Genomic DNA, 19,758 nt, shown 5'->3' on the forward strand with positions numbered 1-19,758 from the left:
CTAAAAAAAATAAGTCTTCTTCTGGTACATGAACACAATATATCTCTCCATTTATTTAGGTCTTTTTAAAATTTCTCAGCAGTGTTTTATAACATTCAGTGTAAAGGTCATGTACATATTCTGTCATATTTATATCCAAGTATTTCATATTTTTAATGCTATTATAAATGGTATTTTAAAATTTAAATTTTTGAATCATTCATTGCAAGGATATACACTTTTACTTCTTTTCCACTCTATGTACCTTTCATTTCTTTCTTGTTTTATAGTACTAAGACCTTTAGTACAGGGTTCAAAAGAATTGGTAAGAGTGGCTGTCTTTATCTTGAGGAAAAGGCATTTGGTCTTTACCATTTTATATATACATACATAGAGAGTGATATGTTAGCTATAGGTTTTTCATAGATACCCGTTATCAAGACATTAGGAAGTTCCTAGATTGAGAGTTTTTATTAGAAATGGATGTTAGATTTTATTAAGTGCTTTTATTTACATCCATTGAGATGATCTTATATTTTTGCTTTTATTCTGTAAATTGGTGTATTACATTGATTTTTGAATGTTAAACCTAACTTTGCATCACTACAGATCCCATGGACATTAAAAAATAATAATAAAGGAATACTATGAACAAATCTGTGCCCCCAGACTTGATAACCTAGATGAAATGGATCAATTCCTTGAAAGATATAATCTTCCACAACTCACATTGGAAGAAATAGATGATATAAATACCTGTTAATGAAATTGAAGCAATAATAACCTTCCAAAATAGAAAGCACCAGGCCCAAAATGGGTTCACTGGTGAATTCTACAAAATGTTTGAGAAAGACATTATAGCAGTTTTTTACAATCTTTTCCAGAAGATAAAAGCAGAGTGAATACTTCCTAACTCATTCTGTGAGGCCAACATTACCCTAATACCAAAACCAGACAAAGATATTACAAGGAAAGGAAACTACAGACCAAGATGTCTCATGCACACAGAGGCTCATATATAAGCTCATTTGTATCTTGTAGAGAATATAAATGGTGCACCCGCTATGGAAAAGAGAATGGCAGTTCTTCAGAATATTTAAGATAGAATTACCACATAATCCAGTACTCCCATTTCTGGGTATGTAGTATATCCAAAAGAATCAAGAGTAGGATGTCAAAAAGATATTTGCATACTCTTGTTCATAGCACTGTTATTAACAGTAGCCAAGAGGTGGAAACAACCCAAGTGTCCATTGACAGATAAATGGATAAACAAAATGTGATGTGTGTGTGTGCGTGTGTGTGTGTGTGTATTAGAATATTATTCAGCCTTGAAAAGAAAGGAAATATTGCACATGCTACAACATGGATGAAACTTGAGGACATTATTGTAAGTGAAACAAGTCAGTCACAAAAAGACAAATACTGTATGATTCCACTTATATGAGGTATCTAAAGTGGTTAAATACATATAAACAGAAAGTAGAATGCTGATTGCCAGGGGTTGCAGGGAGAGGAAGTTTGGAAATTACTGTTTAATGGGTATAGAATTTCAGTTTTGCTATATGAAAAAGTTCTACAGATTGATTGCACAACACAGTGAATGTACTTAACACTACTGAACTATACACTTAAAATTGGATAAGATGATAAATTTCATGTTACGTAGTTTTAACCATAACTCAAAATAAAATATTTTTTAAAAAGAAAACATTAATGTAATAGGCAAACACAATCGTATGACTAATATGAGTTTATTAGGTAGGATTTTTTGGTAATATTTTAAACTGTTTGCTAGAATTAAGTGTGGTCTTGTCACTCTCCTTATGTTTAGTGATTTCACAATAAGAAATATGAAATTATTTAAAATGTAATAATATGCCAATAAAATGAAGCAATTCAAATTAAACTAAATTTCAACAAAATACTATCGAATTGAATCCAATAGTGTATAAAAAGAATTATACACCACGACCAAGTGGGATTTATTCCAGTTAGCAAAGATGGTTTAATATTCAAAAATCAATTAATGTCCATCACATCAAAAGGCTAAAGAAGAAGAATCACATGATTATATCAGTAGATGCAGGAAAGACATTTGGTCAAGTCCAACATCCATTTATGATAAACTCTAAGCAAACTAGGAATAGAGGGGAACTGCCTCAATTTCATAAGGAAATATGCAAATTAAAACTCCGATAAAATACCACTACAAACCTACCAAAATAGCTAAAATTTAAAAGATTGTCAGTATCAATTTGTTAAAGATGTGAAGCAACTAGAAATCTGATACATAGCTTGTGGAGTATAAATTGCTACAACTTTTAAAAAATTGTTTTGCCATACCTACTAAAGCTAAACATACACCTACTCCATGGCCCCCATGGCCCAGCAATTCTAGGTGAAATAAGAGCATATAACCATCAAAGGACATGCACATAAATGTTCATAGCAGCTTTATTTATAATACCCAAAACTACAGTCTATCCATATGTTTACTGCAAGAGAAATGATAAATTATAGTGTTTTCTTATAATGGAATATAAGATAATAATAATAATAATAATAATAATAACAACAACAACAACAACAACAACTACTATTACATGCAGTAACATAGACGAATCTTATACTGTTGAGTAAAAGAAACCGAGAAAAAAGAATACATGCTGTTATGAGTATATATGACATTGAACAGGAAAAATGAATTGATAATAGCATTGGAATGAAGGTAATATTGATTAGTAAGGGGCATGAGAGTACTTTCTAGGATGCTGGAAATGATGGGGGGGAGTGGTTACTACAGTGATGTGCTAAATAGGTTTATAATTGCTTATGAGAGCCAAATGTTAAATTTTCATCAATTTTGCAAGCTGGTTGACCTCACATGGATAGCTTGAAATTGGCCAGGGTAGGAATTTTTATACCATGAAAATATGCAAATGCTGTTACAAACTAGGGAGAGTAAATTAATAAACATTTACCAGCACCCCACTTATTGCTCATCAAGCCTTGGCCTCTGATTGTGGAAGAATCTTGAAGAAATAGAGAGAGGATAAGGCCAGGGAGGTACTGAGGAATGGTCTTGTTCAGCCTAAGCCCAGGAGAATTAGCGATGAGACACTAGCATATTATTTGGCATGTCAACGCTCTAGTGAATATTACTTTGTGTATGAAATCAACTGCCCAATATTTGACTTATCCATCTTTTCTTTAAAGCAAATAAAGTTTTTTCTCTGTATTCTTGGAACAATTAAATGGTAGAGAATATTATCAACATAGATTCCTTTTGACATGTTGCTGAATTTATGTCCTTTTGATTTTGAGTAGTTCAAAAGTTTTTGTTTCTTCTTTAGGAGCATTCTGGAAGAGTTTTCCGACTCCAGTTTGACGAATTCCAGATTGTCAGTAGTTCACATGATGACACAATCCTCATCTGGGACTTTCTAAACGATCCAGCTGCCCAAGCTGAACCGCCCCGTTCCCCTTCTCGAACATACACCTATATCTCCAGATAAATAATCACACACTGACCTCATATTTGCCCAGGTATGAAAAAATAATTGTGTACAAAGCACCATGGGTAGGAGATGGAATATTGGTTGTAAGGTGTTGCTAGTTCATGGAGCCTTCTCGTGCCCTTTATCTCTCCAAGTCCTGTAAAGCATGGGAAGCCAACAACATGAGACAGAGCTGGGACTGCATATTGGGTGACCCTTGTGCAGCAGAACTAGTAATTCCTACCCCTGTTATCTAATAGAATTGATAAGAAAGGAAGAGATTTGAATCAGTTTCAAAACTAAGAGGAATGACCCAAAAGCCTGTGGCTTTGTAGTTCCCTGATCAAATCACTACTCATAATAGAGACCTTTTAAACCAGGTAGATAATCTGATGTGTGAATGGGAACATCTCATGGTGAAATATGCTGACTTCTCACAGCTCTGCCTTGTCAGTATCATTTGATTATAAAGGTAGCTTTTTTATCTTGATCCCCATTCCTCAACCCCTCCAGAAATGAAAAGAACTGTCTTTTGACCTTGGTAGTAGTTCTAGAATTGGTGAAAACTCCACATATTCTCCCTCTCAAGTCTTCATCCTCCCTCTGAGGCAGGAAAAGATCCTGAAATTCATCTTTATGTATATTATGGTGTTTTCAAATCATACCTGGTATCCTAAACAGTTCAAATAAATTAATTAGGTTATGGTTGGTTTGGGAAAATTGCACTACAGCTGGGGAGCATTGCCTCCATTGGAATTTCTCGTTTCCCATGCTTACCTCAGTTCTGTGGCATAAGAACACTTTTAGTACACTTTTTTGCGCATCTTTTTGCAATGGTTCTTCTGAATGGGGTGGTTTGTGCCTTGCTGGGCTCACTTCATTGGTCACTTCTCACAGAGGACACACTGCCTCCTCGTTCCTCAGCCTCCTCATCCAAGTCACACAGGCAAGCCTGGGTGAGAATTTTAGCTGTGCACCCTTGGGCAAGTAACTTCCCAGAGCCTTAGTTTCTTCATTAGTGAAATGAGGGTTGCAGTACCCACTACACAGAGCTGTTGTGAGGATTGCATTGAAATGTTAATTGTAAAATTCTTAGTGCTTAGCCCAGTGCCTAGCACATAACAAGCCCTTGGTAAAAAGTGGTCACCAGTATTAATATTATAATTGTCATGTTACCTATCCCATCCTTTTGCCAGAATTTCTCCACCTGAGATTTTTATGACATTTTGCCACTTTTAATATTCTTTCTGGTGTTCTTATTGCGTATGTCTCCTTCCCCTCTCACTGATGAAATACAGACATCCCCTAAGAGTATGATTCAGGCTTTTCTTCATTATCTAAGCTCCCTTCTTTGTCTGCCTTATCTCTTGCCAAGATTTCAGCTATCATCTCAATCTAGATAACTCTAAAATTTGTATTTCTATTCCTAACTTCAGCCTTAATCTCTAGGCCACATATCCAGTCACATCTGTCTTTGAAGGCCACTCAGGGCCAGAACCTCAGAGCTCTTCTAGCCTGCTATACCTTTATAGGGAGCAGGTGAAAGCTTGATGCTACACTCATCATAGTCACTCTTAATCTCAAGACATCGGAGTCACTCTGTGAGCACTGTGGTTCTAGCATGTCAGTGAGCCCTGTGAAGTCCCCAAACAGGCCATGTAGCCTTTGACCGAAACTCTTGCTTGGCATGGGCAGAGAGCAGGCATTAATAAGCACCTCTGAGCCGTTCTCCCAGTTGACAGCTAAGTTAATATTTTTTTCCTCATAGAGCAAGTGAGAAGTACAGGGAAAGGGACTAATGACTATTTGCTCTGTTTTCACACAGGACTCATTAAAGTTGCGGTATTTAATGTATCTGCCAATACCAGGATGAGCAACAACAGTAACAATCAAAATACTACCCACTTTCCCCGGACTAGCCGAGGAGCAGGGCTTTGAGACTCCTGCTGGGACACAGTTGGTCTGCAGTCGACCCAGGAGGGTCTGCTCAGTACAGCTGACTGCTTCCGTGCTGCTATCAGAAGATGTCTTTTATCTTTCGTGAATGATTGGAACTTTTAAACCTCACCTCACTTCCCCTCCTCTTTCCCCTCTGCACCTGTTTTTTCCTCATTTGGTTCCAGACAAAGATGACTTATAAATATATTTAGTGTTTTGCCAGAATCTCTCTTGCTTTGCCGTTAAGCAGAAGAACTAGTTTCCCTATATAGCCTGCTGGGAGAGACCCACTGCTAGGGGACAGGGGGAAACCACCTCAAGCCAGACAGCAGCCAGTGTCTCCCTCTGAACTACAGGAATGCCCAGCGCCTGGCAAGATCAAGCAGCCCCACTATGCTTAGGAGGAGACAGCTGTCTGTGTAGCCTTTGGGGTAAGAAAGAGAGACAGTAAGAATGCGCACACTGGAAGATCTGGGCCTCTTTCCTTTCATCTCTTTCTCTGTGTCTCCCTCTTTCCCCCTCCCCTCACTCCCCTTCAACCTGTTTCTGTGCTCCACCTGAGAAAGAGTATGAAGAAAGTGGCCTTGGTTAGCATGAGGCAAATCAGCCAGAAAATGCAACTCTTGGAAGAATTAAATGCTGTTCAGTCAAAATTTCAAATGCAGGCTTTTGCTGCAAGAGATCCTACGTGACAGCAGTGGGTTCTCAGACATGGGACTCTCATTGTATTTGAAAGTCTTCTCTCTTGTCTTTCCAGCACCTTCTGCACCCCCACCCACCCACCCCCCCCAAAAAAGAAAAAACGGGAGAGAGCAGAAATTTCCCGGGCTTTATCAATGGCCACATCTTTTCTGGACTCAGCAGTCTCCTCAATTCCATGTAGAGTGTGGAAAGGAGTTGCTGATTGCATTTCCTCTCATTAACAATTAGATGTGTAATAAAAAGCATTGTACTTCATCTTAAATCACTGGTAAGGCTCAGCCTACAGAAAGGTTCGAAATGGCCAGAGCTAGTCGCTCGATGTGTTCTTCACAATGGTTCACATCTCTGATTTCCTCATCAGGGCCTGTGAGCACCCAGGCACCTGTATCTTTGCCAAGACCACGATCCGAGTAGCTTAAGAGGTGGTCATGAATGAGAGTTGATTTATTTTTCATTTAGGCCAGTAAATAACATTTTTTCAAAAATCAAGCTAATCATCTCAACCTTGACCTGCAGAGCCTTCCTTCTGCTTTTTCCAAAGTTGATATTTACAAAGGGCAAATCTGCCAGAGAGAGCAGATCAGGGTGAAGTTTGGCACACAGGGTTTATTACGGGGGCAGAAACTGCCTTCTCTTTCCTATTCTCCCTCCTCCCGGTCTTATTTTACTCTCCACTCTCCCCAACCAATAAAATTTCTCTGGCAGTTGGTGAACAACATAAACAAATGGACCTCAGCAAGGGCCTGGCTGACCCAGCCACTTGAAAGGCAGCTAGCTGTATGGGCTCTCAGTATAGGGCACAGGTGCTTCCCCAACCTGGGAGCATAGGGAATACTATCAGCCTGAGCCCAACTTGTTTGCTAGGGTGGGAGTGGACCTCCACCATCCATTTCCGGTGTCATTAAAGGCCCAAGGCCACAGTACAGTCTCAAGTTTCCCTTGGAAGCAGAGCTGTCAGGCCCATTGTTTCCATTCCTAATCAAAGCAGTTGAGTAAAAGAAAGCCCCTTTTTAACCAGCTGCTGTAGAAACATCAGAATGGGAGCCTGTTGCAGGTGACCTCAAAGCCAGGCCACCTTTAGTTCAGCAGCCAAGGAGAGGGAGAGAAGGCCATCTTCACGCTTCCCTCTGATTTGTAAGGTTTCCTCTTCCCAAAATGTGCCCAGACTGGATGTTGTTATTACATATTAGGAGGTAGTTTATGCATATGCATTTTTCCTTTCCTGCTTTATGAGTGCTTTTAAGCTTTTAGTTCCAGGTTACAGTCAGAAAATAATTTCCAGTGTAATGGTATGTCATTGCCTAGGAAGTATTTTCTGAGTATAATTCTCTTCCTAACTAGCCAAATGCTACAGAGAAATATTTTCTATCTAGTCACTATCAGGGTTCCTTGTCTATTGTGTTGACTATTAATGGCTTTTTGATTGGTTAAGGATTTTGTCAGGTGAGGCAGAGGGCTGTCATCCCTGAAAAACACACAGGTCAGGCATTAAAGAGGCATGGGTTTTAAGCTGTTTTAAAATATTGCCCAATAGCCATAACTTTACCAGCCTTTCTGTTATATGCTGCTGTTCAAAAGTGGGAGCGGTTGAATATTCATCGGTGCCCGGGGTTTTGCTCTCCCATCTAGGTTCAGTTGAAAGCAGATTATTTAGAATACTAAATAGACCGTTCTGAAGCCTTTCCAATACATCATAAATGAGATCGAGGTGGCCCTCCGTGCAGTCTGGAGCCATTAGCTCCATCGAGGATATTCCCCAAGTTGTCCTCTGCTGCCGATGAAAATGAGAATGAAGTTAAGTGGTCTGAAAAACTTGAGTCAGTCACATCTCTCAGCTCTGGGGGTCATTTACCAGTTCATTGTAGAAGAAATAATCAGGTAAGTAGAAGTTCATTTCCAAAGAAGGTAAACCCCACTTACCATCTCTGCATGATTTCAGTAGGAATTGATTTTCACTAATCCCCAACTGGGCTAGAATAAATGTAAAGTTTGACCTTTTTAAAAAGAGAAACAAAGAAAGCGCATTTAAAGGAATAGTAGAAAAGGAGCTGAAGGTGTCTCTGGGCCCTGAAATGAAATGGCTCCATTGTAAATTACTGTCTTCGCACTAAAATTCCGATGTGGGCCTAAAAGAAATGTTCCTTCAGGATGGGAGACAGCCCCTTCAAAGGTGGGTGAGGAGCGTGTGCATGCACTGCACCTGGGAGCTCCGGGGGCACACGTGAGCTCTCCATTCACACTGGGGCCGCTGGGACAAAACCAGCATGTCTTGCTGCACGTGTGTATTTCCACTGCTCTGAACATCCTTTTACTTTCTCATGAGCAGCTTGATAGTGGACATGAATTGTGAATGGCAGGCTTTTTACACTTGTCCCTTGGCAAAATTCTTTCTGGTGACTCTTCACCAGAAACTTCGGAGATGGGGACTGTTTGGAACTCTACTGACAAATAATAAAGTCTGGCCCTCATAACTTGTTTCTGAACTGGAAAAGACCCTGAGACCCCCTAAATCATTCTGTTTTCTGCTTGAGTAAGAAAAATCCTTTTTTATTTATTTTTCTTTTGTAAAATCAAAATCTGAAGGGAAGAAAATCCTTCGCCGTTTCTTGGTGCCCACTGGTCTAAACAGCTGGAGTTCGTCTCCTTGCTTAGCACTTGATTATGTGTGGAAATAAAGGGCTTGGGGTGAAGGGAGTGGGAATGTTGGAAATAAGTGGGGCAGTTTTTTTCTTTACAGAATTAGACTAGATACCTTGGTATTGTTGACCGTGGTGTCCTCCGTTTACCTTAGATGGTAATACCTTCCTGCCTGAAGTGGGAACTGTCCAACCCAGAATAGTGCGCGCCTGGGGGCTAGGCTGCAGGCTTGATTTTGGCGAATCCTACTTCCAAGTGGGAAAAGGGAGGCTTAGGTAACCCCCACCTGTGACCATCATGCTCTTTGGTGATCAAGTTTACCATATGACTTTAATCCACATTTCTGATCTCCTTCCCCATTTAGATGAGTTCAACAGACTTTCCAAGAACTAAAGAACATGAAAAGACGCCCCGCTTCTCTTTGCTTGCCTTCCTCTCTTTCATGCTAGAATAACTCACTTCTAACATGGGCACCCACAGCCTGCAGGCTGAGTTTCTCTTTCTGGGCTCTATCCACCCATCTCAGAGTCCCTTAGGTTCTCCTCAGTCTGACCATAATCAGTGCCAGAAATTATGGAAAGACAGCCATCTCTTAGGAGAATGAGGCTGAGTTTTGCTTCTTGTTATTTTCACCTGTAGTTCATTTGTGACTTCATAATTCTTAGAACTAAGGAGAGAAACCAAAAGAGCATGATTATGGCTGCTCGATTTCAGGTGGAACTTAATGCATTGACATTCTGAAACCTCATCTGTTGGAAGCTGAGTATGATCGAAAATTTCCTAGAGGCAGATGACATCTAAACTATGTGCTCTTCAGTCCACCCACTTGGCTCTCTCAGCTGCTTATTGACTGCGTATGTGTTGAAGGATGACTGTAGTAAGTAGCATTACAAAGGGTCACCTCCCCTCTATTCCTTTCCCTTCCCGGACACGGAAGGACAGACCAATGAGGAGGATTAGACCCCTGGGTACCAAGGAAACGTAGACCTTCCCAAATTAGCTATCACTTCAGCCTAACCCAGACTGCTCTGAGAGATATTCACTGGACTCCAAATAGGGGGCAGGCCTGGCAACAAATGTGAGCTGCCTTGAGAGCTTTCTGTTGGTTCAGCCCTTTGTTCTCTAGACTTCAGTATTGACTGCTTTGACTTTTGTGATTATGTTTTGGTGATGTGTAGTCAATGTACCAATATGTTCACAACCTAGGATCATGGTAATATAGTGTGTTCTGGTTTTTTTAACTGTTCAGAAAAAAGTAACTTAAATTACAAATATAAGATTAAAGTGAATTTTCTAAGTGTCTTGTCTCTTTGCCCCAACATCAAAAGGACAGTGAGTTTTTTGGTATACAAATTGAGTGCACAGATACCTTTTAAGATAACCTGATATGAGAAAACATTGTGAGAAGTCAGGGCCAAATGATGTGAATACATATGGAGCCCCGGGCATACAGTTAATTTTCCATGTGGAACTAAATTGAATCCAAAGCGATGTCTGATTTGAGAACTAGTCAACATAGCCTCAGCCTACCACAACCCCACTTGAGCCCAGAACTTAAATTCTCTTCTGCCTCCTAAAAGCATGAGAAGACTTAGGTTCTTCCCCTGCATCCTATTTGGTCACTTTCTAGACAGGTGAGCTCACATTTGGGAGCAATTTCCAGAGAGACTCCAACAAGCTATAAAAATAGAGAACATTGACCATCTGGGGGAAACCTACCCCCTTTCCCTCTTTAAACCAATCCTAGGGAGATGGGTACAGGTTGCAGGCAGGGCAGGCCTCCCTGCTCATCGCCCTCTTCTCTCCTCCTAGAGTCACAAGAAGAACCTTTGCCAAAATTAACCCACCCTTGTTTTATATCTGTAGGCCCCGTTTGCCTCCCTGGCTGTATCGGCTTGTGGTCTCAGTGTTTGTCATACCTAGACTGACACTGTGGTCGTGAGAGCATTCTCAAACTGTAAGGAGGCGGGGCCCCACTGCAGAACTATCCCTCCTGGAGGAGCTGGAGGCATAACCGAGCATCAGGTGCACCCAGTGTTTTGCAGATGGGGAACCTGAGCAAGAAAAGGGGTTCCTCACACTTCCACACTAGAGTCTTCTCTCTAACAAGGACAGGGAGAGAGGAGTCAGCAGAGACCACTCAGGACCCCTGGCATCTAATCAGTTGTCACCAGCTGGGCTCCTGAGCCCAGCACTGAGCAGAGGCTGGGCTGTGGGGTTTCTGGTCTCACCTTCAAACTCAATGTCAGATGGTTTCCCCAAGAAGACCGGGGTGTAGGCACACACACCCTTGGAAGACTTAGCTCTGAAGTCACTTTCCCAAAGCCAGTCTGGGCCTGGAATCTCTTTCCCCTTGAAACCTATAGCTGCGCCACCATCAGCCACAACTAAGGGGAGGAGACCTCTCCTTTCTGATTGGCTCTTGCCAATTAAGAGCATTTTATTAGGCTGCTAATTAAAGGCACTTCGTTAGCAGCAGGAGAGGCCGGGTGGGTGCCTGGCGAGATGGAGCTGAAGCCAGGAGAAATCGTTTTCTTCCCCCCATGGAAGCAGAGCTTCTCAGGGAACCCTCTCAGCCCCCTAGCCTCTCCTGCTGAGCCTACCACACCCCTTGCTTTCAATTAGCAGCTCTGAGGGGAGCGAGGTCATTACCAAGCTCAGGTGGAGCGCCCTCCCCGCTCCAGGCCACATAAGCCCTCAGGGGCTGTCCAGATGGAGCTGAAGCCAGGAGAAATCGTTTTCTTCCCCCACGCACCTTGTTTGGAGTCTGGGCTACTCAAGGGGTTGTGTTTGTTCTCCCCAGTGAGGAATGGCCTATGGATCCCATCACTGAAGCGACTGCTAGTAGTCACCTAGTGAACAGGATGACCAGTCAGTCACATGGTGTGAACCTCCAAGCCCCCTTCCTCACCAGAGGCTCATGATGTTATTAGAAAATGTGACCTCCCTACTGATCCCTTTGCAAGAGCTGAGCCCTCAGTAGACCCTGCAGACCCTGAGTGGGTCCAGGAGGGGGAGGGGTTGATGGTTTTACAGTCCCAGCCTCGGCAGACTCTTGAGACTCCTGTTGGATCTCAAGCTCATCACATATTTGAGCATGCCCTCTGCATGGTCTAAATGAGCACCAAGCAAGTCTCCCTTCCTCCAGCAAAAGAGGAGAGCCTGGCCATGACTTAGCGAGAGCGGGCTGGCATACAGGGTCATAGATAATCCCTCTCCAGAACCCTCCCTGTCCCATCTCGCTGCCCTCCTCACCCCCTCACTTAACTGCAGAATTAACACCAGCCCAGGCTGGGAGGGCAGATTTATGGCTGGGCCTACCTCTCTCCATTTAACCTGAGGCCGGCCCGGGCTCCAGACACTAAATTAGATTTTTGACAATTAGAGAGACTAATGGGCACATAGCCATCCCCAGAGCCAGATATCCAGCAAGGCCGTCCTTTAATATCCACCGCTGGCCAGCCAGCCCCTCCCAACCCCTTCCTCCCTCCCCGGGCGGGCATTTCTCTCCCATAGCCTGAGTCTCTCTGCCTGGCTCTGCAAGTACTTCTGAGGCTTCTTGGTTTCCCTCTCCCTTGATTACTTACCCTCTTTCCCACCCCTTGCCCAAGGCTAGCTTGGCTCTCGGGCTCTGCCCTTCCTTGCCTTCCTTTCTTGTCCTTCAGCCTCCTTGGCTTGCGGTCACTTCTTTCTCCATCACCACCTTCCCCAGGACCCATCCTTCTGTAACTTTTCTATCTGCCCTTAGCAGACTGCAAGCCCCTTGAGGGCAGGGAGTTGTGCCCTATCCCATCCTACATGCTCAGTAACCAATGGGTGCAAAATAAATGTCCTGAGCCCACCTCCCTCTGAGCTGCGGGATCTCTAAGGCCCGCCCACCCTGCCCTCCTGGCCCCGAGGTCCAGCCCTAGCTCTGGCCCGGCTCTGCTTCCAGGATGGGCTGGGTTTCCTTCCCTGCAGCCCCTCAGCTCTGGCCTGTCTTGGGCTGGGCTGGTAATGAGATTGCAGTAAGTGGCATTGGGGGTTGGCGGGGAGCTGCTCACATTCACTCAGGCAGACTCATAGCTCTGTCAGGCTGATTGGTCCTGAGTGGAGGCACAAACGGCCCCCCATGGACATGCTGAGATTGGTTATAAAATTACAAGCATTTGTTCTGCTGTCAGTGGCCTTCCCTCCCTTCCCTCTGCCTGCCTGTGCTCCCCACCACCCCCCACCCAGCCCTCTCTCCCTTGGGGTCAGCCCACACACCCTGAAGGACACTGACCAGGGGCCACTATGGCCGATGAGACCAAGAGGCTAAGGCCACAAGCTCCCCATCCCAGCAGGCCTTCATGCGTTGGCCCTGGGATGGTCATATCTCAGTCTGGCCTCAGGGTGACCTGACCCTGTGCCCGGGGCTTCCTATCCCCTGAGGATAAGTGGGAGTGGTGGCCCAGGGCAAATAGGCCTTGGAATCCAGAGGACCAGACCCCAATTAGAGGAAGCTATCCCAACCCAGGCCTCCCTGGGGCAACCAGTGCCCACAATTTTAAGGGGGTCCAAGGCAGGGATAGGGGGATGGAGGGGGATAGGGGGACTAGGGGCCTTCCATACTGAAAGAGGGAGCAACAGCAGCCAGGGCAGTAGGAGAAGCCCACCTCTAGTCCCTTAATATGGCCAGTCCCCTGTACTGTACCCTAACCCTAGGTAAGGACAAAACAGCCCTCAGGAGAGCGCCCCTCACCTCGTCCCTGAAGCCTGGACCAAACCTAAAAGCCAATATGGCCCACCAACCCCTTGCTATGGCTACCCTCTGTCTGAGTCCCCTCAGCCCGGCCCCTGCACTCACCCTCTAGGGCCAAGGGTCAATGGCCATAGTCCTTCTGGCCTTTGGAGGGGCCCAATTACCCCCAAGCAGGGGTGCCTTGAAAAACTTTTGCTATCACAGAGATACCCACTCCTTCCTGGCCCTGCCCCGCTGCCTGACAGACAGACCAGCCAAGGCCCTCTTACTCTGGCCTCTTGGCCTCCTTCCCTCCCTCATTTCTCCAACAAGCCCCAGCCCCTGGCCCTTGCCTGGACCCTCAGCTCCAGCCTCAGTCCCCACCTGTCTGCCACCATCCTATTGGGAGGCACCAGGACACCCTGTAACCAGCTTGATGGGGGCACATGCTGAGGGGAGGGTTCTCCAGCTTGGAGTGGGGAGCTTTAGGGGACAGAGTCTCCTGGCTGCTGATTACAAGGTGCCTTCCTGCCATCCATCATTCTTCCTCAACCCAGAATGTATTTACTGTAATTACATCTTTAATTAGGGTGGTGACGGCTCATTGTTCACCAACAATGATGAATCAGATCCTCCTGCTTACCATTCTCCCTCTGTCCAGCACCCTCCAGGTCAGCTCTCCCCCAACTCTGGGCTCTGGGGTTGGGAAGGACACGCAAGAACCTAGTCTCTTCCCACTGAATGCTGGGCACTGAGGCCTGGAGCAGCCATGAGCTCTACCTCACGGGTGATTATGTCTTTTCAGACCCCTGGTTGGACCCTGATACCCACACCCAGGACTCCATGCAAAAAGGCCATAGGTCTCCTAGTGGCCACCAGATGTCTCCTTGGTCCAAGCTGGCCAGGTTTGGGGTGTAGGGGATTCTCATGTTGCCCCATTCACACACGCCACCATCACTATCCCCAGGCTGAGCCCTGGGCCACACATTCCTCATCTGAGGAGCTGACACACTCAGAAAACCACGCAACTCTAAGCTGTGGGGTGCATGGGTGGGTAGCCCTATCTCCAAGCTCCCTTATGCATTAATCGGGGTCTCTGACCAAGGCCTCCATTCCTATGCACTTCTGCCCACCCAGGCTACAGGCCCAGGCCCAAGTCTGCACATGGTAGGTGTTCAATGACTCAGTGAATGGACAGTCCGTCGGAGAGGGGAGATCTGCTGCAGGACAGCAGGGCACAGAGCTCCTCATTGGGGGCCATGGGCTGGTTGAAGCCCATGCTGAGGAGAGGGGCCAGAATGGGCAGTAAAGGCCCAGGACCCGTGAGGAGGCCCTGTGGGGTAACAATCCTAATCTGGGTTAAAATTCTGGCACCTGCTTGATGTATGACATTGGGTGAGTTCCGTAACCTAAGTCTCAGTTTCCTCATCTATAAAATGGAGATGAACGTGCCCTCCCTACCTGCAGATGGCTGCAGATTCACCGAGACACCACACGGAATGTGAAGAGGCCAGGCTAAGGTGGTAGCAGCTGCAGCCTGAGCAGCTATGGGGAACCATCTCTCTACTGTGCCTGGCTAATGGCACCAGGAGCTGAGAGGTAGCCTCTTGGTTTGAAGAGCCGTCACCACCCTAATTAAAGATGTAATTACAGGCACTCCAGGCACCACCGAGCACAATGGTAGGGTTGGCAGGGCTTTGACAGGGCTGGTGTAAGGTCAGGTGCACAATAGCTGCATAGGACAAGCTTGCTGATAGGAATTGGCTGACCTCCTTTCAGAGTTCCAGGGACTCTTCCTCAGTGTGGTCAGGATCTAGTCAGAGGAGGGCCCCGGTGAGGGAAGCCACCATGCCCTGGCCTGACAAAGAGGGAAGGACTGAGAGGGAGAGCCTGGAAGCCCAGCAGGGGAGCTTAGCCTGTCCCTTATCTTTAAGGAGGCCGGGCTTCAGAAAACGTGGAAGAGGGCAGGGGAGACAAATGGGATGTATCCTCTGCCCTTTTTACCTTCCAGCTCTAAAATTCCATGACTCCCCTCCCTCCGTAGGGCCCTGCCATCTCCCATAGGGCCTCTCCACTCCCGGAGGCGGCCCCCTCTGCATTCCCTCTTCCCCAGTGACCCTCTCCGCCCTGCAGGGAAGCCCTCCCCAGGGTGACTCCAAGGCCCAGGCTAGAAGGATGAGCTGTACCTAGCGGTAAGTATGCGCAACATTACGTATGTATATTGGAGAGTAAATAACCCCAAAAAGCGCCTTGTAAATAGACTCCGAGTTTATCCTTTATTAATGAGGCACCGAGTGCCCCGCTGTTTTAGAGCAGCGAGACTTTCATAATATCAAAACCTAAATTACACTTGCGTCTCTCATCCCAGGGACGAGCATCTTTCGGCTCTGTTTCAGAGTGAGTAAGCAGGGATCCCTCCTTGCCTGCCTGGGACTTGTTGGCACCTTTCTTTTGGCTGGAGGGAGAGTAGGAGGATGTACGTGCATGTGTACATGCACACCTATGTCCCAGCACATACCCGAGTCCCCAAGGAGCTCAGAGTCTAAGGGCTCAGGGTCCAGTGGGTGAGGGCCCCCTGGGATGCCAGCCTTCGTTCCATGCTAGGCGTTTACAGGATCAAGGGCTCATCCAGGCTCTGGGGTATGGAGGTGCGGGATGGGGTAGTGGACACTTAAAAGCTCCGTGACCAAGTTACTCCTCGTCTCTCAGCTTCAGTTTTCTCATGTGTAAAAGGGGGATAAACATCTTCCTCATAACATGATCGTGAGGACAGTTAGTGGGTCAGAAGTGGGAACTGGTGCTGAATAAGTACTTGCTAAATGTGAGCCGTGATGGTGACGATGTAGATGACAACTAGCTCCCCTCTTTGGAATGGGACACCAGTGCCTTCTCTTCAATTCCTAGAACGGACTGCTTGTGGGCCACAGAGCTCCAGCCCCATCCTGACACTGAGGTCCTGCGTCAAGAGGGGGATACCAGGGCCTGTCTCATCCCCAACACAATCCAGATCTGACCTTCTAGTGCCCCTCTCGCCCCTGTTCAGCTGGGGCAAGGAGCCTGGACCCTCTTGGCCCCCTTGATTCCCCAGGTCCAAGACCCCTCTTGCGTCCCTTGGGGATTGTACCCACCCTACCCTAGGCCTGGGCCAAGCCAGGCTAGGTGGGCAGGTGGGCATGCGGGTGCCGTGTGGGCAGGATTTACAGCCCGGTCAGCCAGGCTCCTGGTGCTCCAGTGGGCATCATGTCGAATCTGTCCCATTATATGGACAGTTGAGTTTAATAGTCATTGTGTGCTCACTTGGAGCCCAGCAAACCACGGGGCGACACCCCCTCCACTGGAGCCGCCCGCTCCCCAGCCACATGGCCCATTCGTACAGTAAATTAAAAATATGAATCACTTCTCCCCACTGCCTCCCCAAACGCTCATCTTGTCAGCCTCTATGTTGCCTTCATTTGTATTACCTTAATTTAATGTTAATTATGGTCTTCATTTACAAGGAACAAGCAAGCCCTGCTCTGCCAGGGGACCTTCCCCCCACCACTCCCCCTCAGCCCAGGAGGGAGAGGCTGGGGGAGAAGGGGAATTCGGGGGGCTAAAAAGGAGTGAAGAAGAGAGTTAAAGGGAGGGCAGGAGGTGAGATCAGTTGCTGGTGGCCACTTAGGGAGGGACTAGGACGACCCCCCACACACACACCCCATCTTCAATCATTTATTCACTGAACAGTTGTTTATTGAGCACCTAATATGTGTCAGACAACCAGGGACCAGAGAGATGGGAGGAGAGGCCTCCTTCCCTACTAAGAGCTAAAGGAGTCCCCTCTGCCGTCCTGAAGAGAATGCCCTGGAGAGCAGCACCAGGAGAACATATCAACCGTGCCCCAACCGGGCTGGTACCTGACCCAGCCCAGAGGGCACAGGACATGGGCAAGAGATCTTCTCTCCCTTCCAAGCTCCCCTCTTCCCTACTGATGCCATCCCTACCCCAAACTGCCTTGCACCCTCTCCCGGCAGGAAGTGCTTTCTTGAGTCTTTCCTGATCCCTCTTGCTACAGATCAGCCTAAACTCAGAGCCTGAGTGCGGCCAGGAGTGGAAGGGTGACTCCTAGGCTACGCTGTCTCTGGAGGGTTGTGAGGAGGGCTTTGTGGGAACCACCACCCATCATCTCACCATCCACCACCCCATAACCCCATCATCCAGCCTGCCAACTTGCCTGAAGTCCTTATGTCTGAGAGGCCTGGGAAACCTGAGTGTGAGCTTTTGGCTACCCCTGTGCTGCCACACTCTGCCTGCCAATGGGACACAGTCACCCATGAGCTCCTGTAGGGCCTGTGGGCAGCTCGAATGTTGGCGGCTGATGTCACACGTGTGCACATTGAGAGCTGGCAGAGGGCCACCTGCACTCAGGCTTCCCTTAGCATGAACACGAGCCCCTCCTCCCAGCACACATGTCTCCTCAACTGGGGAAGAGAATCTCCAGCTGGGAATATCTGCTTGACAGATGAGGCTGTTCTGAGTATGTTTCTGTATGTGTGTCTGTCTCCAGGGAGCCTCGATCCACACACAGGGACATGTGTCCCCCCAGGTTCCATGTACCTGTGTATATGTGCATGAACGTATGTCTAGCAGGCCCATGTGCATGTGTGCGCGCCTGTGCTCATGCACGCGACGCCCCCGCCCCCCACCTCTGCCTGTCAGCTGCGCTGATGACATTGGTGCAGAGGAAAGTGATGACAAATGCCCGTTATCAGCGAACGAGGCCGATGACAAATGGGCGGGCGCCCGAGCAGCCCCATTACGCTGTAATAACAGAAGATGGATGGCCTGGCGCCCCCCCCACCCCTACCCCCCTGCGCTGGTAACGGGAGCCGATCAGGCTCTGCCCACCCGAGAGGGAGCCGAGCTTCCCGCCTGGCCAACCAAGGCGGGGCTGAGATGCCCAGGCCTGAGAGCTGAGAGCCCAAGCAGCCACCCACGGTGAAGAAACAAAGCAGCACACTCAGCAGGAGCAGGGGGCGCACTGGGCATCCGCTTGCCTGCAGCCAGGACACACAGCTGTGCACACACATGGCCTGTACACGTACCAGCCGCCTGTGTCCTTGCACAGTGCACCTGCAGCTCCTGTGCAGGCGCAACCCCCACCTCACAGAACCACGAACACATGCTTTTGTGCCATGCATGGGCATACATCTGCCACCAGATCTGGGCACACACCCACCAACAGAAATCCGTGTACACAGAGTCATGCATACCCCTGCACCTGCGATTCGCACGCGTGCCTCCTTATGTCTGGGCATATGCATGGATAATACATAGACACACAGCAGAAATGCTTGTGTGTGGACACAAGCCCTTACAGCTGTGTGCACACAATTCAGGGCCTCCAGACACCCACACACAGAAGATTCCCACAGCTGCATCGACAAATATTAACTGAGCCCCTACCACACACAAGTCAACTAGGTACCGTGGAGTTACAATGATGAATATGACACCATCCCTGTTGTCTAGAATTTTAAGTCTACTAGAGGAACCAGACAAATGGCTGTGAGTGAAGGCAAAAGATGATTTGTGCTTTGACTCAAGTACAGAATTTGCAATGTGAGATTTCCAACTGGAAAATCAGAAGTCTTCCTAGAGGAGGTGGCTAAAGGAAGAGTACAATTTTAAAAAGAATTAAATTCTTGGGGGAAATATGGTATGGAAATGGAAAAGTGTAGGGAGTGTTCTGGGCCAAGCTGTCTAAGAAGCCAGGAGTCCAGGAAAATGGCATTGTGTGAGCATGGTGGGAATGAGGCTTCTCAGACAGACTGGGGCATGATACTGGAGCCAGGAAGAGGCTGGAGACTATGGAACCAGTGAGGAGGCAGGTCCACACGAGAGAGCACGAAGCCTGAGCTAGCACTAGACATAGAAAAGGACAGGACCAGGAGATCAATGAGTGGGAGAGTAAGCCCATGGGAGGTGCCAAGCAGGGCTGACATCATAGGCATGTGACCTGTGCAGTCCCACGGGGCCCTGCATTTAGAAGGGCCCTGTGCTGAGTTTAATGCCGTCTTGGAATTTTTTATAAATTTATAATAATGAGACCGTATTTTCATTTGGTACTGGGCCCCCAAAAATTACGTAGCCAGCTCTGGAGCCAGGGATCTCTCAGGTTTCCAGGTTGATCTAGTAAGACAGTAGAAAGAACAGGTACTGGGGGGGAGTTTGGTTGGGGCCAGGTGTGTGTGGGAGTCTGGATGTGGAGTGAGGAGTTGAGGTGACGAGTGAGAATTCAGTGTCTCCATCCACAGAGTGGGA

General features: G+C 47.1%; 1 protein-coding gene across 9 annotated transcripts in view; it reads left to right on the forward strand.

Annotated features, from left to right (window-relative positions):
• BTRC (beta-transducin repeat containing E3 ubiquitin protein ligase) overlaps positions 1–6,381 on the forward strand; it is a 148,837-nt gene extending 142,456 nt beyond the window's left edge. For 6 of the 9 annotated variants that reach the window (XM_023522513.1, XM_023522514.1, XM_023522516.1 and 3 more), the window contains 2 exons: positions 3,336–3,528; positions 5,305–6,381. In XM_023522513.1, coding sequence (XP_023378281.1) covers positions 3,336–3,497 — 162 coding nt within the window. In that variant the 3' untranslated portion in view covers positions 3,498–3,528; positions 5,305–6,381. The remainder of the gene's footprint in view (positions 1–3,335; positions 3,529–5,304) is intronic. The other 3 variants (XM_011378874.2, XM_011378873.2, XM_011378870.2) reach the window with 2 other exon arrangements.
• Positions 6,382–19,758: the final 13,377 nt, after the last annotated feature.

This window comes from Pteropus vampyrus, unplaced genomic scaffold (genome assembly GCF_000151845.1).
Source record: "Pteropus vampyrus isolate Shadow unplaced genomic scaffold, Pvam_2.0 Scaffold348, whole genome shotgun sequence".
Lineage (NCBI taxonomy): Eukaryota > Metazoa > Chordata > Mammalia > Chiroptera > Pteropodidae > Pteropus > Pteropus vampyrus.